The sequence below is a fragment of the Herpailurus yagouaroundi genome, unplaced genomic scaffold, assembly GCF_014898765.1.
Source record: "Herpailurus yagouaroundi ecotype Mexico unplaced genomic scaffold, PumYag 186, whole genome shotgun sequence".
Taxonomy (NCBI): Eukaryota; Metazoa; Chordata; class Mammalia; order Carnivora; family Felidae; genus Herpailurus; species Herpailurus yagouaroundi.
In genome coordinates this window covers 13,023,143-13,043,954 of record NW_024412417.1, presented here as the reverse complement: position 1 = coordinate 13,043,954, position 20,812 = coordinate 13,023,143, and the positions used below count along the sequence as shown (strand labels likewise).

At 43.5% G+C, this 20,812-nt stretch overlaps 1 protein-coding gene across 5 annotated transcripts in view; it reads right to left on the bottom strand.

Annotated features, from left to right (window-relative positions):
• The window catches only part of GRHL2 (grainyhead like transcription factor 2), a 179,940-nt gene that overhangs the window by 52,836 nt on the left and 106,292 nt on the right, over window positions 1–20,812 (bottom strand). For all 5 annotated transcript variants that reach the window (XM_040494133.1, XM_040494135.1, XM_040494136.1 and 2 more), the window contains exon 8: window positions 12,341–12,435. In XM_040494133.1, coding sequence (XP_040350067.1) covers window positions 12,341–12,435 — 95 coding nt within the window. The remainder of the gene's footprint in view (window positions 1–12,340; window positions 12,436–20,812) is intronic.

Here is a 20,812-nt window from a genome sequence, read left to right as displayed (position 1 = left end):
TTTAAAATGAGATTATGTTTGGGGCGCCTGGGTGGCTCAGTTGGCTAAGCATCCAGCTCAATTTCAGCGCTCATCATGATCTCACAGTATGTGACTTCGAGCTCTGAGTCGGGGACTGCACTGTCAGAGCAGGGATTCTCTCTCCCTCTCTCTCTCGGCCCCTCCCCTGCTCGCTTGCTCCTACTCTCTCTCTTGCTCTCAAAATAAATAAATAGATGTTTAAAAAAATAAAATGAGATTAGGTCTGAAACTGTACAGTGCTGTGAAAATCTAAGGGAGTTTCCTCATCACCGTGGTCTCTAGGGTTGCTCCTTTCTCTGACCCCAAGCCCTTCCTCACCTTGATGGCACAGCCAACAAAGCCACGCCCATTTTGCCCCCCACCCCCAGCTGCTCCCCCTGCAAGGCTAGTTCTTTGTGTCCCCTCCAGTCCCCCAGTTCAAGCCCTCCTTCCTCCCTCGATTCTCTCTCAAGGCATCTTGAGATGCTATCGCCAAATGATTCAAAGGCAGGTTAATTAGGATTCACATTAATTTGAGCAAAAAGATATTTAATTGAAGTGAACTGATTTTTACAACAGAAAATCACTCTCTGCACAACACTTCTAGAAGGGTGGAGTCACAGGCTTTGACAGGGAGAGAGCAAGAGAGAAATCTCTCAGGCAGGACCTTTACTGCCCTTCACCTGAACACAGCTTGTGAAATAGCATCTCAGGATGAGGAAGAATTTGGACCTTATACCACAGTGGGGTGGACTGTTTCATAAATAATGAGCTCCCGGTCAGAGGAAGGATGTAAATACAGACTGAAAAGATTCAGTGACTCAACTTTCTGATCATTTGTTGTTATATGAATCCTTTTTGGCTCGTGTTTAATACTTAAAACTTGCTTTGAGTTTGTAATACTATGGCACAAAATTCAAAAGGCACAAAAGAATTAACTGAAAACACCTCCCCCCCCACCCTGCATAGTTCTCTAAACAACAGTCTCTTGAGGATCTTTCATAATTTCTTGTGTATCCTTCTAGAAATATGCCATGCAATACATATCATTATTCTTTTTTTATACAAATGGTACCACAGTAAACATAGTTATGCATCTTGCTTTACTAAATAAATTTTGAAGATAGCCCTTTCCGTTTTTAAAGAACTGTGAAATAAGGAGTAATAATTTCTTTACCATTGGGCTGTTTGTAGTCTTTTCATCTTACAAGGATGCAACGTGTGTCTTTCAACATGGATTTCGTACACACATGCACATATAAATTTTTCACAGTATATAAGGCCATGTCACTATTTTTATTTTATTTTTTTTTATTTTTTTAACGTTTATTTATTTTTGAGACAGAGAGAGACAAAGCATGAATGGGGGAGGGTCAGAGAGAGGGCGACACAGAATCTGAAACAGGCTCCAGGCTCTGAGCTGTCAGCACAGAACCCAACGCGGGGCTCGAACTCACGGCCCGCGAGATCATGACCTGAGCCGAAGTCGGCCGCTTAACCGACTGAGCTACCCAGGCGCCCCCCATGTCACTATTTTTAATCTGGCTTTTGTCCTCACAATTTGACTGAAATTGCTTTCTTCGAGGACTCAATAGCAAATTTATAAGCAAGGGTTCTCCTATTTAGTAGGCATCTAGGAGGTCTGGGTAAAATATGCATTACAGGGCCCCATGCCCAGGGTTTCCAATTCAGTAGGTCTGAGGTGAGAGATCCAAGTACCTGCACGTCTAACCCAAGTTGAGATGGATGACACACATGGAAGGCCAGGCTTTGAGAAACCACGACCTACTGCACTGACTTCACTGGCCAGTTAGTTCTTCCTTCTTCCCCGGCTCCATCCCCTGCCTCTCTGCCTTCTTCTGTAGTCTCCTTCTTGACCACCCCTTTCTTGTCTGGTTCCTCCAACATGCCTCAGTGGGGTGAGTCTGAATCTCATCCTTTCCCATGACTTCTATCCTCCCCTCTTTATAAACAACTCCTAATAGTTCTCCTGCCCCAAATTCCCTGGTCTTCTTGTGCTCTCCACGCCACACCTTCGAGCATCCTGTTCTTCCACCTGACGTGCTCCTCTTTCCAACTTCCATGTGCTTACATTACAACTGACCCTTACGACACAGCCCATATGCCAAATCCTCCCTATGTCTTCCCTGATCCAGCAGAAAGGTGATCTCTCCACATGCTACAGTATTTAGAAGTGAAGTATAAGTGTGTGTGTGTGTGTGTGAGAGAGAGAGAGAGAGAGAGAGAGAGAGACAGACAGACAGACAGACAGAGGGAGAGACAGAGGGAGAGACAGAGAGAGAGAGAGAAAAGATAAAAGAAATCTGGCAAAGTATTAATAATGAGTCAATCCCAGTGAAGGGTATGTGGCGATAATTGTATTATTCTTTCAGCGTTTCATTTGTAATTTTTTTTAAAAAATTGCTAACGTTTATTCATCCCTGAGAGAGACAGACAGAACATGAGCGGGGGAGGGGCAGAGGGAGAGGGAGACACAGAATCCGAAGCAGCCTCCAGGCTCTGAGCTGTCAGTACAGGCCCCGATGTGGGGCCTGAACTCACTAACTGTGAGATCATGACCTGAGCAGAAGTCAGATGTTTAACCGACCTAGCCACCCAGGCACCCCTCTAACTTCTTTAAGGGAAAAGTTGGGGACATTTTTAAATAAAAAAAAAGAATTTTCTCCCTTTCCAGACCTTTCCTGGCACTTTACCTCTATTTTCATAAGAATCTTTGTCACTCTTCCATTCATATTACATTTATTTACAGCTATGTCTTACTCCTCAGCCTGGCCAAAATGTTCTCCAAGAGCAGACACTTTGCCTGGCTTATCTGTCCGTGAATTTCCACTGCCTGGCCTGGTGCATGATATGCAAGAGGCAAGCTGCTTCGAAGCAGTGACCGCCCCTTTGCCGGAAATAACGTCGGATGTGTTCCTGCTCGATCCTCCTCAACACAAAACGGCAGTGCTGAAAGAGCACGTGCTTTAGATAGCCCAAGGTGGGGGTTCTGGCTCTGCTCCGCGTTAGCTGTGCAACTTTCATTAAGCTGGCTAACTTCTCTGGGCTTCAAAGTCTTCATTATTTAAATGAAAAGTGTTATCCACTTAAGATATGAATATTGCATAATATACACAAAGCACCTGGCGGAGTGCCCAGTATGTAGTAATCATTGAATAAATATTAACCTTGGTGCATGTGTGTGCATGAGAGCGCACGCGCGCGCGCACACACACACACACACACACGCGCACCGCCATCGGTCTATGAAATCCAAATCTGTAATTTAATTCTCGGCGCACATACAGTAATTCATGCATGGAAATTACAGAGCCCTGAGCAGAATTCAGTCCAGAAACCATGGATACTCCACAACCTAACAAAAGATCAGGCCATTGATATCTTCAGTGAGATGCCTTCCACAGATTATTCCTTCTATATGTGAATTAACTCTAGCTTTAGAGCTTTTCCTACCAACCATTACCTTATAAAACTGGAACAAAGGCATGGCTTTGTTTAAGTTCAATACCAAAGACTCCAGCAAATGTTTACCTTTCCCTTCTAAAACTTCCTTCACCCACACCACGCCCCAGCAAACACACAAAAATGCCATTTGCCCTGCTTCGCAGTGTGTATGTGGACCTTTCACGACCCCACCCCGGAGCCTCCCCCAAGCCTTTCTTTACCTTTGAGACCATGAAAGATGCCTTATAACGTTCTCTAACCTTCCACAAGATGACTTGTTTAAAACTGGGCCCTCCTTAGACGAAAAATTGGGATGTAACTTTTTCTTACTCAGCAATAGCTATCAAGCTCATCTCATCCCAGACTGTCTTATAAGCAGAAAGAGGGCTCCCCAGACTGCTGGCAGGAGGTTGGGGGTTGGGGTAATGAGCCAGGTCATGAGCCCACGGGGCATCAGGAGTATGGCCATCCTTAGCCAGTACTTTGGCTTCTTTTTTCATCCTGAAAATCGATATTTACATTATCTTGTCTTCTGCCTTGGGATCCAGCACTGGAGTGTGGCAGAGAGAGAACACAGTCCATTTAGAAACATCCCATCAGAAGGTGAGATTTGTCAAGACTACAGAGACCATAACTTTCTAAGTGCTGTGAGGTGGCCCAATAAGAACTGATGAACTATTTTAGACCAAAAAGAAGTATTGGAAAGGAAAGAGAAGGAATGAGAGATATAATAAATTTGGGACGATTTAATGGATGCACCATGATTTGGTGAATTTCAAGCCAGTCTTTCAAATAGCATAACCTTATTTCCCACAAAAAGAGACTGGATAATTTGCAGTGTACAAGGCGGTGAGAACACTTACATTTTCGCCAACTTAGTATTTTTACGTAGGCCCTGATCAAAGCATTGGTGTTTCCACCAGCCTGTCTGTTAAGCTACTAACATTGAGATAAGGAGGACAGAAAAGCTGTCTTTCCCATCCATTAGCAGCTGATGGAGCAAAAAGCTAAGCTTAGCTTACCGACCACTAGCTGTACCTAGAAAAGACAGCACTGGGAAGAGAAAGGGTTAACCCGTGCATCAAGAAAAGGAAGCACCGTGGAGTACATGGGGACAGAGTAAGTCACCCTCCACGACAGCTCTCCTCACATCTCACAACGTGAAGGAATTCATGACACAGGCCACATCAAGTGTCCTTAGTCCAAGGCAGCTATAGGGCCATGCTGGGACATTAAACAAACGCCATTTTCTTTTATTTTTTTATTTTGAGAGCGAGAGAGAGTGCACATGTGCGACTGGGGGAGAAGCAGAGGGAGACAGTGAGAGAATCCTAAGCAGGCTCTACACTCAGCACGGAGCCCAATGCAGGGCTCGATCCCACAACCCTGGGATCATGACCTGAGCCGAAACCAAGAGTGAGACGCTCAACCAATTGAACCACCCAGGCGCCCCTCCATTTTCTATTTTAAGAATGGGTTTACAAATATAGGACACTTTTTATTCCCAACTTCCATTTTGATTTTCCAGGCCAGCCAGCTGACTCTTATCAGCACATCCATGTTTCTATCCCTCAAACCGGGTCTCAGTGCTCATGTAATATCTCCTTGGGATCAGAGCAAAATCAGATATAAATGCAATAAATAAAAGGTACAAACATTAAGGAAAATAGGGCTCAGAAGAAATATCAACATGTACCCCCTCGCCCTGAATTTCCTTACAATTTAAAAAATTACATGGATATCTCTTCCACAAATCCAACTCATTTAAAGCATCCAAAGGGACCACAAAGTTAGAGGAACATATCTCTCAAATGAATATTGCTTATGTGTAAATATTTACTTTGAATTTACTAGATTGGTAAATGTGGGCTTTCGTTTATTGGATTATTCTCTAGTTGCAAACATAAAGCTAAAAACCGTTGTGTGCCTCCTGTAAACTTTATTTTCTCTAATGATAATCATCACTCTTGCCTTGAATTTTTTTTCATGTGCTTCCCGCATGGCATTACAAAAAAGAGAAAAGAATAGCCTTCACGGTTCATAACAGCATTATACCACCGTTCACAACAGAAACAAAAGCGTAAAAGAAAAGTGTACAAAAATAACGCACATGAACATGAAAATGAAATTCGGGATACCAAGGAAAGCAGCTGGAGAGAAGTGAGGAGTATAGATGTATATCACTGTGGTGAAGAAAACACTGGGATGTCTCAGAGTTACATTACAAAGCATGCACTGATCTTTAATTAATACAAAGTTAGTGATCGTGCAAATGAGATCACTAATGTAAGGCTAATACACACACGCACTCAGCTGAACAGTCCTCATTCCCATATTCATTCTAATCGATAATATGTATAATATCAATAGAAAATGTACCAGGGCAACCAAAGACATGGACAGAGAGAGACTGTGTTGGAGCAGCAAACCCATCTTGCTGGTGGGCAGTAAGGAGACAGTGACAAAATCATGGCGGCTTGATTGAACTGCTTTACTCAAGGAGATGGGGCCAACCATTTGTTTTCTTTTTCTCTGGAGCTGTACTCCATAAATTGCTTTGAGAAGAAAAATCACAGTATGCTTGGGTCTAAAAAAAAAAAAAAATGCAGATTTCCCTCTCATGGGATGTTTAACAGCATGGAATCTGGAGGATATATGTTTAAAGTCCACCTTGTCTACTTGCCTAATCTTGCAGTGCCTGCTACATAGGAGTCGATATTTAGTGGAATCAGAATCTGAGATACACAAGAAAATGATCCATAACGTCTCACCACCCTTCTGTTCCCTGCCCCACCCTGACCAGGTCTCAGCCCTGCCCACCCCCAATTTCAGCACAAAAGCTTAACAGGGATAAAAACATACGGCTTATCTGTGTCCTTGACCCTTTCTAAAATTGCAACAACTTCCTTTCGGAAAGTTCCTCCCTGAACCCCCAAATGCAGGAAGAACATTCACTGCTGATACGGCAGAGTAGAAGCTGGACTAGCGACCCCCCAGAGCCCCTTCCTGCAACTCAGCACAGAGAAGGGGAGGGACAGGGTAGGCATTGCTCTGGAGGGTGATCCCTGCTTCTGCACACAGGCACAGGTGACAGGCAGCCAAGAGTAACCCAGGAGTGACAGAATTTCCTATTCTTGAATTATAATAAGTTCTTTTAAAAATCAGGGATGGGAGACAGAGTAGTAGTGGGTTTATCTAACTGCTTGGTTATTTAGCAGTGCTGGTAGTTAAGGGAGGAGGAACATTTTTACTGGATCAAGATCATTCCAAAAGGCTTGGATGCAGAGGGATTAAAAAAGGCTTCATGGAAAGAAGCCTCCTTCGTCTTAGCTCATACACCACAGAAAGAATGAAGCATAGAAATGGGGGAGACAGTGCTATGGTGTTCCGGTAGAAAATACACAGAAAGGAAACTTGTTCCTCAGAGCACCAAGTAGCATCTTAATGCTCACGTAATTCTCTGTGGTCACATGAGAGGCGTTTGTAGCACATCGCGGTTTCTTGAAATCACTGTGAACAGAGAAAACGGCACCGGACAAAAACAAGGGGCCCGGTTTCAAGAATCTCTTTAGAAATCTGGGAGAAAGGGGAGTCTGTAATTAGGGTTTGCTGCCCTTCGGCTCTGGGGGTGATGTCATCGCCTGAAGAAAGGCAGTGCTCGGTGCCAGGAATCTGAGCTCACTGCTCTTCGATAATTCAGTAGGGTCTTGCCTGGGAATGCCTCATCTTGGGGATTAGCGAGCAACGGATCTACTTTGTAGGTACCAGCGTTTGGCTAAGGGAAAAAAAGAAAAAGTGAAAGGACCTTGGAAACGGGAGTCACGTGAAAGAACGAAGCACTGTGACCTTCGCAACAGAATCGCATGGACCGGACCTTGATTCTCTGTCGCCTCTTCCTGCCATTTGCCAGCTGAGGAAACCGCAGCTCGGGAGGGGCAATTCACAAAGCCAGCCATTCCGGGGCCGGGACGAGCGTCTGGCTGCCCGAACTCCAGTGCTGGCACCCTGTGCTCAGACCCCCATCAATCTCCAGTCCGTGACAGCGTGGACACTCAGGACCTCACCCACCCAGATATCACCGAGTCATTCCCAGGGACCCAGGGACCCAGGGACCCAGGGACGCCAGTTCGTGTTACATGAGCTTCCAGACCGCACGGACCCTGCGGGGAAAAGAACGCCCCGTTGCAGACTGTTTCTGCTGCCTGTGTCACTGCGCAGAGGGACGCTGTGGCACAACCAGCAAAACCGGTTCTGGGTAGAAGAACTCTGACAGTTCTGCCAGAACCGAGACCTGCAACTGAGACCGAAAATCTGCAGCTAATCCCCAGGCCTCATTCTGACTAATAGTTGTAACACCTTCCCTGGCCCAACTTTTTCCTATCGTTAGATTAAACGATTAGCGTTTCACATCCTTGCCATTCTTCTATTTGTGCTAAAGGAGAACTAGAAATGCAAGGTAGGACAGCAACAAAAGAAAAAAGTAGGAACTGTGCTTTCGAAAAACGCATAAACTTTTATCATTGGGGCGCCTGGGTGGCGCAGTCGGTTAAGCGTCCGACTTCAGCCAGGTCACGATCTCGCGGTCCGTGAGTTCGAGCCCCGCGTCGGGCTCTGGGCTGATGGCTCAGAGCCTGGAGCCTGTTTCCGATTCTGTCTCCCTCTCTCTCTGCCCCTCCCTCGTTCATGCTCTGTCTCTCTCTGTCCCAAAAATAAATAAACGTTGAAAAAAAAATTAAAAAAAAAAAAAAAAAAAGAAAAACGCATAAACTTTTATCATCGAGTCTTGATTATGCATATGTGCTAAGACTACCAAATACCAGGCCGTTATTTTTTTTTTAATGAACGCCCCGAACCTTAAATGTCCAAATAAAAGCTCTTCTTTAACATAGTTATCGTAGGAAGACATATGGTTTTCTCAAATGATGCTGCTGTGACTCAAAGTATGTTTGTAATGTCTCTTCTGACATTGCTGTCTTTAAAGCTGGTCTTTCACAAAGGAAATCTCATTTTTAACCATGAAGTGGTATTATCAAACGTGTCGATACGTATTCAGACTTGGACCCAGGCGATTTCTGATGTTCTTCTTTTATTTTTAAAAATTTTTTTAATGTTTATTTATTTGGGGGGGGGGGGGGGAGAGAGAGGGAGACAGAGAACCCGAAGCAGGCTCCAGGCTCCGAGCTGTCGGCACAGAGCCTGACGCGGGGCTCAAACTCACGAACCGTGAGATCATGACCTGAGCTGAAGTAGGGGCAGTTAACAGACTGAGCCCCCCCCCCACCGCCAGGCGCCCCGATTTCTGATATTTTTCTTTAAACATATTCAAAGATCAAGATTTACCACCACTGTGGGCATTCAAAAGGTCACAGCAACTCTCTTGAACAGAGCTAACACAAGGCGACTTCTGGCCGGCTGCCAAAGCCTGGCCAAGGCACCCGGGAATACTGGCAACCTCCACTGTGTCACTACCTTCCCCAACACTGAAAGCCAGTGAAGATGTAAGCTGCATATTCAGTAGTTTGAGAGTGTGTGGTTGAGGCATTAAGAACTCACATGTCCCCAACGACCAGGCAGGGAAAGTTCCAGAATAGAAAAGGCTAGAGAAAAGGATGTTACTATAAAAAGAACAGCCAGTATCTCCTAAGAGCCACTCGTGGCCTTGCAAATGCTTAGACTCATGGGTGCCAGAATCTTTAATTACCCGAAAGAATCCAGAAGTCTAGATCGAAAAAAATAATAATTATAATCTCCTGGTTATGAAATGTGGGCAAATTTTTTTTTTAATTTGAAACAGGAGTACATAAATGCATGAGGTACAACACAACATAGAATTCTGTGGCCCACATAAAGGCTGGAGGTCATAATTTTGTGTCCCCTGGCCATATAAACCAAAATAATGTAGGACACTGAACGGGGCCCCGGCCTCATAACCTACAAAAAATTTCTCTGTGGATGTTACAAATAGGAACCTGAAGGCAAGGTCAATGGCTCCTGAGAAGTCCACATCATGAAAATCGCAATTCTGCTGTAGGAAGGATGTTTTTACTTCTTGCTTTATGGAAACCATTTTCTCAACAGTCATACAACTTTGCTTTTTGTTTTTTGTTTTGCAATCTGCTAATTATAAAATCAGTAATATTTTATTTTATTTTATTTTTTAATTTTTTTTTCAACGTTTATTTATTTTTGGGACAGAGAGAGACAGAGCATGAACGGGCGAGGGGCAGAGAGAGAGGGAGACACAGAATCGGAAACAGGCTCCAGGCTCTGAGCTATCAGCCCAGAGCCTGACGCGGGGCTCGAACTCCCGGACCGCGAGATCGTGACCTGGCTGAAGTCGGACGCTTAACCGACTGCGCCACCCAGGCGCCCCAAAAATCAGTAATATTTTAAAGAATGAAGTGAATTTAACTTTTACGGTTTTTCTTTGAAAATTCTGCCAGTAGTTTGGGGGAAATTATTATTTTTTTTATTACTTATTTGATACAATGGCAACAACCAAGTTATAGTCACTAAAATATATATATTAAACAAACATTTTGCCACAGTAAGCAATATGAAGTATCCTCCACTGCCCTTTGTCAAGGTCTATGTGAGCTTAAACTTGTCAGCCCGTAACAACACACATGCACAACCACACACGTTTCAAGAAGAAAAGTGAGCTCCTACCTATGGGAAATGAGTGATCTCATCTGCACTAGGCTAAAAGAAAGGTCAGTTCAACCCCAAATTACCTACCTTGCTAGTTCACTGCAGAGCCTCCATCATTTAAGCCATCGCCTCTGATTAGGCATGTTCTTCAAAAGGTCCCTACTGACACATTCACCCACTAGCACTCATTATCACAGACCGCCTGATAATGAAAACTGGGGCTATGATCACAGTTCACATTTATAGCTTGCTTTACACTGACAAGGCACTTTCTTTCTTTTTTTTTTTTAATGTTTATTTATTTCGAGAGAGAGAGAGGGAGAGAGACTGTGTGTGTGTGTGTGTGTGTGTGCGCGCGCGCGCGCGCATGTGCGTGAGCGGGAGAAGGGCAGAGAGAGAGGGAGAGAGAGAATCCCAAGCAGGCTCTGTGATGTCAGCGCAGACCCCAGAGCAGGGCTCAATCTCACAAACCTTGAGATCATGACCGGAGCCGCAATCAAGAGTCTCGAGAGTCGGACACTTAACGGACTGAGCCACCCAGGCGCCCCTGACAAGACACTGTCACTGATAGGATCCCACTGTCTTCCTGATCCCTGTGCTCCCTATATAGTTGGCCTGCCTCTCACCCCTGCCACTGTTGTGGGGTTATTGGTTTCCCTGTCGCCTTTCCCTGAGCCCTGGATCTTCCCACGTCATAATCCCAGCACAATGTGTGGTACAGCAGAGACCACTGGAAAAGTGCTGTTGTTTGTATATGGGAGGGAACTGAGGCCCAGGGAGGTCAGATGACTCTCTGAGGACTTCAACCCCCACTCCATGGCGCCATTGCCCAGATGGCCTTTTCATTATCTACCCCAGCAATGTCGCTGCTGAGGGAATGGAGTTATGAACGGGAAGCACAAGATTAGAGCAAGGAACTTTAAATGGAGGAGGAGTGAACCGTAGAAGACAAACTTTCCCTACAGTTCCGTGTGGGACCTGACCTCCCATCCGTTTGCTGCAAGGCCTACTTCCTCCCCTTGGATGCGCTGAGCCACCGGAACATTCTTCAGGCTGTTCTGGCACTCCGCTGCCGCTCACCCATTTGGGTCACCTTTCTTGGGCCTAAAGCCAATTTCATTTACATCGCTTCATACCTGAGTGAAATGAGACACTGAGCAATTCATCTTGTACATAACTCATGCCCACAAACTCCCATCCAGCTTCCTTTCTCACCCAGCCTTCCCCCTGCTCGAAGACAATAAAGCATTGAAGGGAACTGCTCACATTGATCTTTTCATTAGTTTGAAGACAGTCTTCTAACACCCTCCTAAATGGCACATAACTGAGGCAGAAAACAAGCTTAGGTTTCATCTGGAACCTTCTCTCAAGTGCAAAATAAGGCTCAAGGATCAGAAGCTAAACAACACAGAAAGAAGAGTGAGCATAAGTAGAGTCTGCAGTTTTCATAAAATCGAAGGGACTCATGTCTGGCAGACAGACCTGAGTAGCCATGCGTCTTCCTTTTTTTTTTACCCAAATCAGTGCAGTATGGACATCTACCCTCAGGGCACAACTCGCCGTAGATTTTACCATTGCCTTTCCTAACCATGCTGGGACCAGGAAAAATGACCCAAAGTTGAAGCAGTCGGGATTAAAGACAGGATTACAATGTAACGGTGCCAGCTCTACCACAGGGAATGAAGGTCAGAGACCCCCAGTCGTGCTTTCTGTACCCTTCCCTCAAGCAGGCTCTGTCTGGAAGGAGTCATGGGGCCAGAAGGCCTGCCCAGTCACTTACCGATGGACACATTAGCTCTGAACACTTTCCTGCCTCTGTAGAAGGCAGCAGTCAGGGCTGTTTAGGGGAATCTGCAGTGTAGGTGGACGAGGTTTTCTGGACGAGCCTTGCCAGTATCATGTGCTAAAATAAAGCACAGGGAGCTGGAGGACTGGGGAGGGGCATGCAGCTTGGCCCATCCCACGAGAGGCCACAGAGAAACGCACACACTCTTTTCTCCTTTATCCCCCAAAAGGCAATTTAACTGCACGTAACTGAATGTGCGTAACTTCTAGAGAAAGATAACAAGCTCATTTCCTTTTTTTTTTTTTTTTTTTTTACCCCTGGCTTCAGTTAACAAATCTTTCCCTACTTATAGAGGCTGTTGTGAAAGAATCATCTGCAGGGAACGGTGACGTTATTTAAAAGGCACGAGAAATGAATCAATGCTACTTTTTCACTCACCTTTGCCTCTTCATTCACGTCCCAGGTGAAGGAAACAGCGTTATATGCAATCTCCTCGATGTTTCCAATCGTATTAAAGCTCTCCTTGTAATCAGCTGTCACGTTAAAAAAGAAAAAGGTTTTAAGAGAGTAAGAGTTACTTGATGACATGTACTTAAATGTCATTTTCCAATGAGGAGATTTAAACTTTGCCTACTCTGCCGGCTACCCCTTAGCAACAGTTAAGGATTTGTGCTCGCACATTTTCTTTTACTAATATTTTCTCTATGAGAATGTTCTGCTACTGGGAGAGCAAATCTAGGTGAAGCGATGTTCCTAAGAGATTTGCTTATTGGTTTCATTTTTTACGAGGTTTACAGAATTATTAGTGTTTTTCCCTCCTGAATCCCTGGACACATATCCACTCCTTCACCTCCTCACATTCCTGTAGCTTAGTTGTGCTGGAAGGTGCCAGAGTCATCTGTAGGGACGGTCTGGTAGAACAATATGCTGGTTATCAGCCAGGCAGTGTTGCGGGAACCCAGGGAAGAGATTCCAGGAGAGTGCAAGGAAACTTTTTTTCTTTTCTTTTTTTTTTTTTTTTTTTACTTCCTTTTGGATTTAGGTGCAGAGAATTGAGTTAATCATTTTCACCTCCCTATTACCACTTGTCCATTTAAGGCCTTCTCTTCGTTTATTTCTTTGTTTACGTGAATATTTATGTATTCATTTTTCTTCCCTATCCTCTCCCACAAACGCAACAGCTATCGAGGTGTTTGCTATGTGTGCTTAGAAAATACGTTGGGTTGATTTGCCTGCGTGCATAGCTGTTATTTCCGGAACTTGCGCTGTGCTATGGCTAGACTTGCCAGATCTAGCAGTTATTTGGGATATACTTATCCTGAAGAAGTATCTGTTGTTTGCCAGTAATTCAAACTTAACTGTGCACCCTATATTTTATCTGGCAGCCTTAGCTAGGAACCTCTTTGGGTCTCTAATCATATTGCTGGTGGCATGCCTATGTCTAATAGCAGCCGTAGAGAATTCTGTGGTAACCATCAGCCACTGTTTACTTATCCGCTCTCCCCAGATATGGACCCTCGAGTGGTCTCCAGCTTTCTGGTACACAGACTACATCGCAACTGATCCCTACTACCCACGCTCTCCACTGTCACCGTCATACATGGCATTAAGGCCTGGACATGATGTTCCTGCTTTTTTGTTTGTTTAATTTTTTATGTTTATTTATTTATTTTTGAGAGAGTGAAAGAGAAAGAGAGAGACAGAGAGGGAGGGAGGGGCAGGGAAAGAGGGAAACAGAATCCCAGGCAGGCCCCACGCTGTCAGCGCAGAGCCTGAAGTTTGACGCGGGGCTGGAACCCACGACCTGTGAGATCAGGACCCAAGCCGAAATCAACAGTCGGACTTTGAACCACCTGATTCACCCAGGTGCCTCAATATTCCTAGTTTTAACCCTCACTATGTCTTGAGTGTTTTAGCTTATGCTTACCATCTGGATTTCCCCCTACTTTTGGCCTACTTTGATTCTGTACTAAATAAACATCGGCCGTGTCCTGCCTAGATGGCAACAAGGTCCACGGCCCATCTGCTTTCCTTCAAGGTCTGGATCATTCACAGGGTGGTCACCTAATCACAAATGTTCTTTCTCTCAAAGGTCTCATCATGACTCTTCTGAAATGAAAGTCAGATCACGTGCTTTTTCTAATTTTTCTCAGGGCTAAAATTTACACCATGATCTATCATGTCCTTCACAATCAGGACTGGACACCTCTCTGTGCCCTCATACTCCAGGCCCACAATGGGGGCCAGGAGAAGAGGTCTTTTTGTTTATAAAATCTTTCTAGTGGCACCTGGGCGGCTCAAACGTCCGACTTCGGCTCAAGTCATGATCTCGCGGCTTGTGGGTTCGAGCCCCGCATCAGGCTCTGTGCTGACAGCTCAGAGCCTGGAGCCTGCTTTGGACTCTGTGTCTCCCCCTCTCTCTGTTCCTTCCCTGCTCATGCTCTGTCTCTCTCTCTCTAAGGGGAGACACAGAGTCCAAAGCAGGCTCCAGGCTCTGAGCTGTCAGCACAGAGCCTGACTCGGGGCTCGAACACACAAACCGCGAGATCATGACCTGAGCCGAAGTCGGACGTTTAACTGACTGAGCCACCCAGGCGCCACTAGAAAAAATTTTTTAAATAAATAAATAAAATCTTTATGAATATTTTTCTTGCTGCACTAGGACAGGAGCTGGGTGTTATGACGAATTCCCAGGATGTGTCAAGTGTTTGTTGCCTACAAAATCGGACATGATTCTGACTAAATGGTCATCTCTTCAAGCTGTGTCCTTCTGGGTTGCTGTGTCACTCCGGGGCTGGTGGCTTCTCGAGGCTTTAACAAGCTGTGCTCATGCTGTGACATTTTGAAGTCTGCTTTCCTAAAGTTCACATATCCAGTCATTTTTATCCATTTCCTCCTCACTTATTGTAAAGTCCAAGTTCATGTGATCCTTTATCAAGATTTTCACCACTTTCTTACAGTAATGCAACCCATCGTGCTTGTATGAATCAGGCGGAGAGAAGCAGTAGGTCCTATTTGCTTTTTCTACCCGTGACATAAATAATAATAAAACAAAGTCCGTAATAATAAGTCCATATTAATCCATAATAAAATAAAGTCAGTTTGATTTGGTTTTCTCTTTATTACCAGGACCTGTATTGAGGGTTAATCACAGAAAAACCTACTTTTTAACATGCCCTCCAAAATAGCCCTCCAGACCCATTCTCTAGAATGTGTTGTGCCAATCTAGACTCCACCAGAATCCTATTTCCCCTTTTGCTCACCCAATTTCTAACTTTTTTTTTTTTTTTTTTTTGCCAATCCAATGGGTACAAAGTGGTATCCTATTGATGTAACATTTGCATTTCTTCTTCCACTTGTGAGTTCAAGCATCTCTTCACATACGGGATAGCTAAACAGGTGTTTGCTTATATAAACTGCCTGTTCATGGCCTTTGTCCATGTTTCTGTTGGTTCCCCCAGGAAAACTTTAAAGCAAAACTATGTATCTTTGCATTATTATTATTATTATTATTATTAGAGAGAGACCATGTGTGCATGAGTGGGGGAGGGGCAGAAGGAAAGGAAGAAAGGATCTCAAGCAGGCTCCACACCCAGTTTGGAGCCTGACTCAGGGCTTGATCTCATGACTAAGAGATCACGATCTGAGCTGAAATCAAGAGCAAGAGGCTTAACCGACTGAGCCACCCAGGCGTCCCTATCTTTACGTTTTAAAAAAAAGCATACACACTTTAATAAAAAAGCATTCATCATAAAGACCACAATCTACTCCACAAACAACACATCTGTGTAAATATTTCCTGGTTCCTCCCTCAGTCTGTCTCCCTTTCTCCACAATATGTAAATATTTTTATACAGTATTGTGACAATTATTTTTACTTTGCTTTTTTTCCCCCTTAATACTTCTTCAGCATCTTTCCATGTCAATAAATAAACTTGTGGAAAATGCAATTTAGTGTAATTGCAAAATACTATTATACTGAATTTTAAAAATAACTTTGCCAAAACTTTATTTTGCTCTTGTTGGTCACTTAGATGATGTCCGATACTTTGCTACCATAAATAGTACTTCATTTAATTATCTTTATGGCTAAATATTCACATATACTTCATTATTTCAATAAGATATAGTCTCAGAAGTGAAATTAACAAGTCCAAGGCAAATATACTTTTTTATAATTTTTTTTAAGTTTATTTATTTTTGAGAGACAGAGAGAGACAGAGCACAAGCAGGGGAAAGGCAGAGAGAGAGGGAGACACAGAATCTGAAGCAGGCTCCAGGCTCTGAGTTGTCAGCACAGAGCCCAACACGGGGCTCGAACTCACAGACTGCGAGATCATGACCTGAGCTGAAGTCAGACGCTTAACCGACTGAGCCACCCAGGCGCCCTGATTAGCATTTTTAAACAGCTTTAGGTCAACTGTAATGTTTAAAAACCAAAAGTCATATTTAGAAATAAAGACAAACCAAGGCAGTTTGGTCAAACACTTTGACTAAGGATCTTAAATACGAATGCTATACAAATACAATGCTTTCTGCATCCCCTAATCGTGCATAGGGCCTCTGTCAGTTTGTATCATATTCACTTCATCACCAAATAAATATATTGAACAAATATGTACCGTGTGTCCACCGTGTACCAGCCAGTGTCATCACACTGGGGAGACAGCAAGAAACAAGACTAGGTCCCTGATCATGTGGCTTTTACGGTCCAGAAGGAGAGAATATAAATAAGTAGACAAATAAATGAACAACACAATTACATTTAATATGCTTTTTTATGCCAATAACAAAACCCAAAAACACTGGTAAGGCTGCTTTTTACTGAGTGGTTACATTACTTTGTTTATTTCCTTCATACCATGTGCCAATATTTTATTTATCTGTTTACTTATTTATTACCAGCATTTCCCATTAGCTATTTGTTCTATGCAGGCAAGGAATTGATCTTAAACGCTGCTGTTTTTTCAATGCTTAACATCATACAGATAAGACGCACTCCATAAATGTGTTCAACAATGGGGTAAGTGAATGAATGTATCCACAAGCATTCTAAACCAAATATATAACTGAGACTGATCTCACACCTTCCTCTTTAACCTTATGCAATATAAGAAATGTCTGTTTATCTTTAGTCTCTAAGCCGTTCCTACAGATGGTAAAATAGCTCTGCTATCATTTGTGACTAGGAAAGTTTTCTAAGACTAAGCAGCTTATGCACATTGATGTTGGCTTGTCCACATGTTTTTTTGGTCCAATGAATAAAACGCTAATAGCTATACTTCTCATTTCCGAAAACGGTGTTACTGTTGTTTGCCTAAGGGTTTATGGCTCATAGTATAGAAATAGAAACTCAGCAACCTGTTGGTAAGCCTTTCCTCAAGAAAGCTTCTTAAACCCAAATTTTGCAAATGTTGATAGTTGCAATTAGTAAAAGGCATTGTCAATGAGCTGGCATAAGAAGCTTAGTTTCTTGCCACAACAAATTTCCACAATGTTGGTAATTTGAAACAACAGAAATTTATTCGCTGGAGGCCAGACTACCCAAATCAAGATGATGGCGGTGTTGGTTCCTTCTGGAGACCCTGAAGGTTGATAGGTTCCATGCTCTCTCCTAGCTTGTGGTGGTTGCTGGCAATCCTTAGTGTCCCTTGACTTATAGACATATCCCTCTAATCTCTGCCTCTGTCTTCACATGGTGTTCTCTTCTGTGTCTCTGTGTCTGTTTCCCTCTTCTCTTACCTTCCAAGGACTTGTCATTGGGTTTAGGGCGCACCCTAATCCAGCATGGTCTCATCTTGAGAACCTTGACTTAATTACATCTGTAAAAACCTTGTTCCCAAATAAGGTCCTATTTATAGATTCTGGGAGTTAGGACATGGACACAGCAGTTTTTGAAGGTCACCATTCAACCTCCTGCACCCGGAATTCCCTTCTATGACAAGAAGTCAGGTGACTTGAGTGTATGGCTTGTTCTTGCATGATAGCCACCATGGCTGAAAAGTAATCAACCCACTCAAAAAAAAAAATTATAAAGCACTTAATTTTGAACATATTACATTTTGAATGGATTTTTTTCTCTAAAAGAAGACAAGGCAAAATAAAAACTACATGTTTGGTACCTGGGTTGCAAATGTCTATAGAATACTAACATCTACTTAGTAAGAATGAGGATATAAATGGGAAAACGGATTAGATGCTTCCAAAAATCAGCATGTTGAAATAAAATTATAATTGGCTGAAACAGATTCCAAAAAAAATTTATGCAAATTTAATCTGAATTAAAACTTTTTTTTAATGTTTATTTATTTTTGACAGAGAGAGAGAGAGAGAGAGACAGAGACAGAGAATGAGTGGGGGAGAGGCAGAGAGATGGAGACAGAATCTGAAGCAGGCTCCAGGCTCCGAGCTGTCAGCACAGAGCCCATCGCGGGGCTCGAACTCACGGACTGTGAGATCATGACCTGAGCCAAAGTTGGATGCTCAACCGACTGAGCCACCCAGGCACCAACCCCCACCCCCCCCCGCCTTTTTTAAATCTGAAATTTAAAGGTAGTTCTTACTAATTTTTTTTTCAAATAGGCTTCACTCCAGCATGGAGCCCAACATGGGGCTTGAACTCATGACCCTAAGAACCAGACCTGAGCTAAGATCAAGAGTTGGGCGCTTAACTGAGGGAGCCACCCAGGTGCCCCTGAAGATCGTCCTTATTAATCTCAATAATTTATACACAAAAGAATAACCCTAAAGTACACAACTAATCTGAAGCATAGAAAAGAATGAAACCATGAAAGAAATGGGACTCTATCTAATGAAATAAGAATGAAGTTGATCTCATTGTTAATGTCACATTGCTAGTGACAGTCAAACTTTCCAGGGTCCTCTCTAAGGCTATGTATGTCCTTAGAATGTCAGAGTGAAGTGTATGGGAATGCCCAGCCATATACATTCTTTAGGGCCTGTAGGAGGCTCCTCCAAAGATGTAGAGTGAAGATTTCTGGTTTCCCAAAGCTTAAAGGCCTGTGTTCGTGTCCTATAACAGTGCTTCTCAAATGTTGGGGTGCATCAGAATTGCCTGTAGCGCTTTGGTAAAATGTAGTTGTCTAGGCCCACTGCCAGAGATTATGATTCAGTGGGTCTGGGATGTGACAAAGAATGTGCCTTTCTAATCAGCTCCCACTAGACGGGGCTGATGCTCCTGGTCTGGGGTCTACACTTTGGGTAGTACTGCTCTGTGGCAAACTGAAATGACTACTCCTTTGGGTGCACCTGATTCAGTCCACATGCGGTCTTAGAAAAAGCGACATCTGTCAGTGAGGTCCTATACCAATTATCAATGTGATCCATGTGACAACGATTTCCCCTCAAGTGGATGAAAACCGTGCATATAGGAGACCCAAGCAATTACTAAATGGTGAGACCTGAACAGCACCGGTTCCGAGATGTCTGCTTGTTCTCATGCCTGTAATCCCATCCTGAAACATCCATTCCTTTGGGTAAGGATATTGTCATCTCATGACATTAAAATGCAAATACTCTTGGGATAATAACAACTGCCATAAGCCAAGAGCTTACTGCGTGCCAAGCATGTGCCAAGTCTTTTACCAACACGCGCTCATCTAATCCTCACAACTGCTCTGTGAGGTAGATCTTAGCAGCCTCCTCCTACAGAGAAGTGGCTCGTAGAAGATCACATGGCTAGTAACAGGCCAACCTGTGATTTGAATCTGGGTCTGGCCGTTGCCGAAGGCCAAACTATTAATCACTGCCTACATTTATCTTGCAAAATTAAACAGTAAGTTGTCACCAGATACGAATACCTTGTAGAGAAAAATCACAGCACATCATACATGGCAACTAGCTAGTGGAGAAGCACTTGGGTCAGTTCCATGAGGCTCCATGAAGATGGAAAGAAAAGTTCAAAAGTTAGCCCTTCTGAGAAAACAAGAGGTTTGAGGAAGAACGATGGCCAACTACAGTGTTTTGGCGAAGGACTTCTGAGCATGGGCAGATGAGCTGTGCTTTTCATATATAATTCTGGCAAGTTACATTCTGCAGAGAAATGATGGGATTCATTTCTATTTTAATTCTTGTGGAAAGCATGAGGTGAGTCCTTTTGCCGTCTTATTCTTTTACTTTTTGCATATAATCGGTGGTCTGTTAATCAGTTTTTAGACGCCGATTTTGTAGGCTGAGTTTTCCTCAAACTGTATGTGTAAGCGTGATTCTGGAATGCCGTCAAAGGAACTGTTAATTCCCTCACCTTAATTAAGCTTCACGTGCTTGGTAAATTATAACTATCTTTTTAAATTATTTTTTGTATATATTGTGGAGATTAAAAGGAATGGTATAATTAATATAAAAATTGTTTCTCTTCTGAAAAGTGTGGATTCTGTCTGGACTAGTGAAATAATGAGCCCTGGAATGCTGAAAATGGCACACTGCCAATTCAGCGTGAATCCCCTGCAGCCTAAGAAGAGGTTGTTTTTTTTAACAACAACAACAACAAAAGCCAAAGACGTGGGGCGCCTGGGTGGCTCAGTCAGTTGAGCATCTGACTCTTGATTTCAGCTGAGGTCATGATCTCACAGTTGTGAGTTTGAGCCCTGCATCAATCTGAGCGTGGAGACTGTTTAAAATTCTCTCTCGGGGAGCCTGGGTGGCGCAGTCGGTTAAGCGTCCGACTTCAGCCAGGTCACGATCTCGCGGTCCGTGAGTTCGAGCCCCGCGTCGGGCTCTGGGCTGATGGCTCGGAGCCTGGAGCCTGTTTCCGATTCTGTGTCTCCCTCTCTCTCTGCCCCTCCCCCATTCATGCTCTGTCTCTCTCTGTCCCAAAAATAAATAAAAAACGTTGAAAAAAAAATTTTTTTTAAATAAAAAAAATAAATAAATAAAATAAAAAAATAAAAT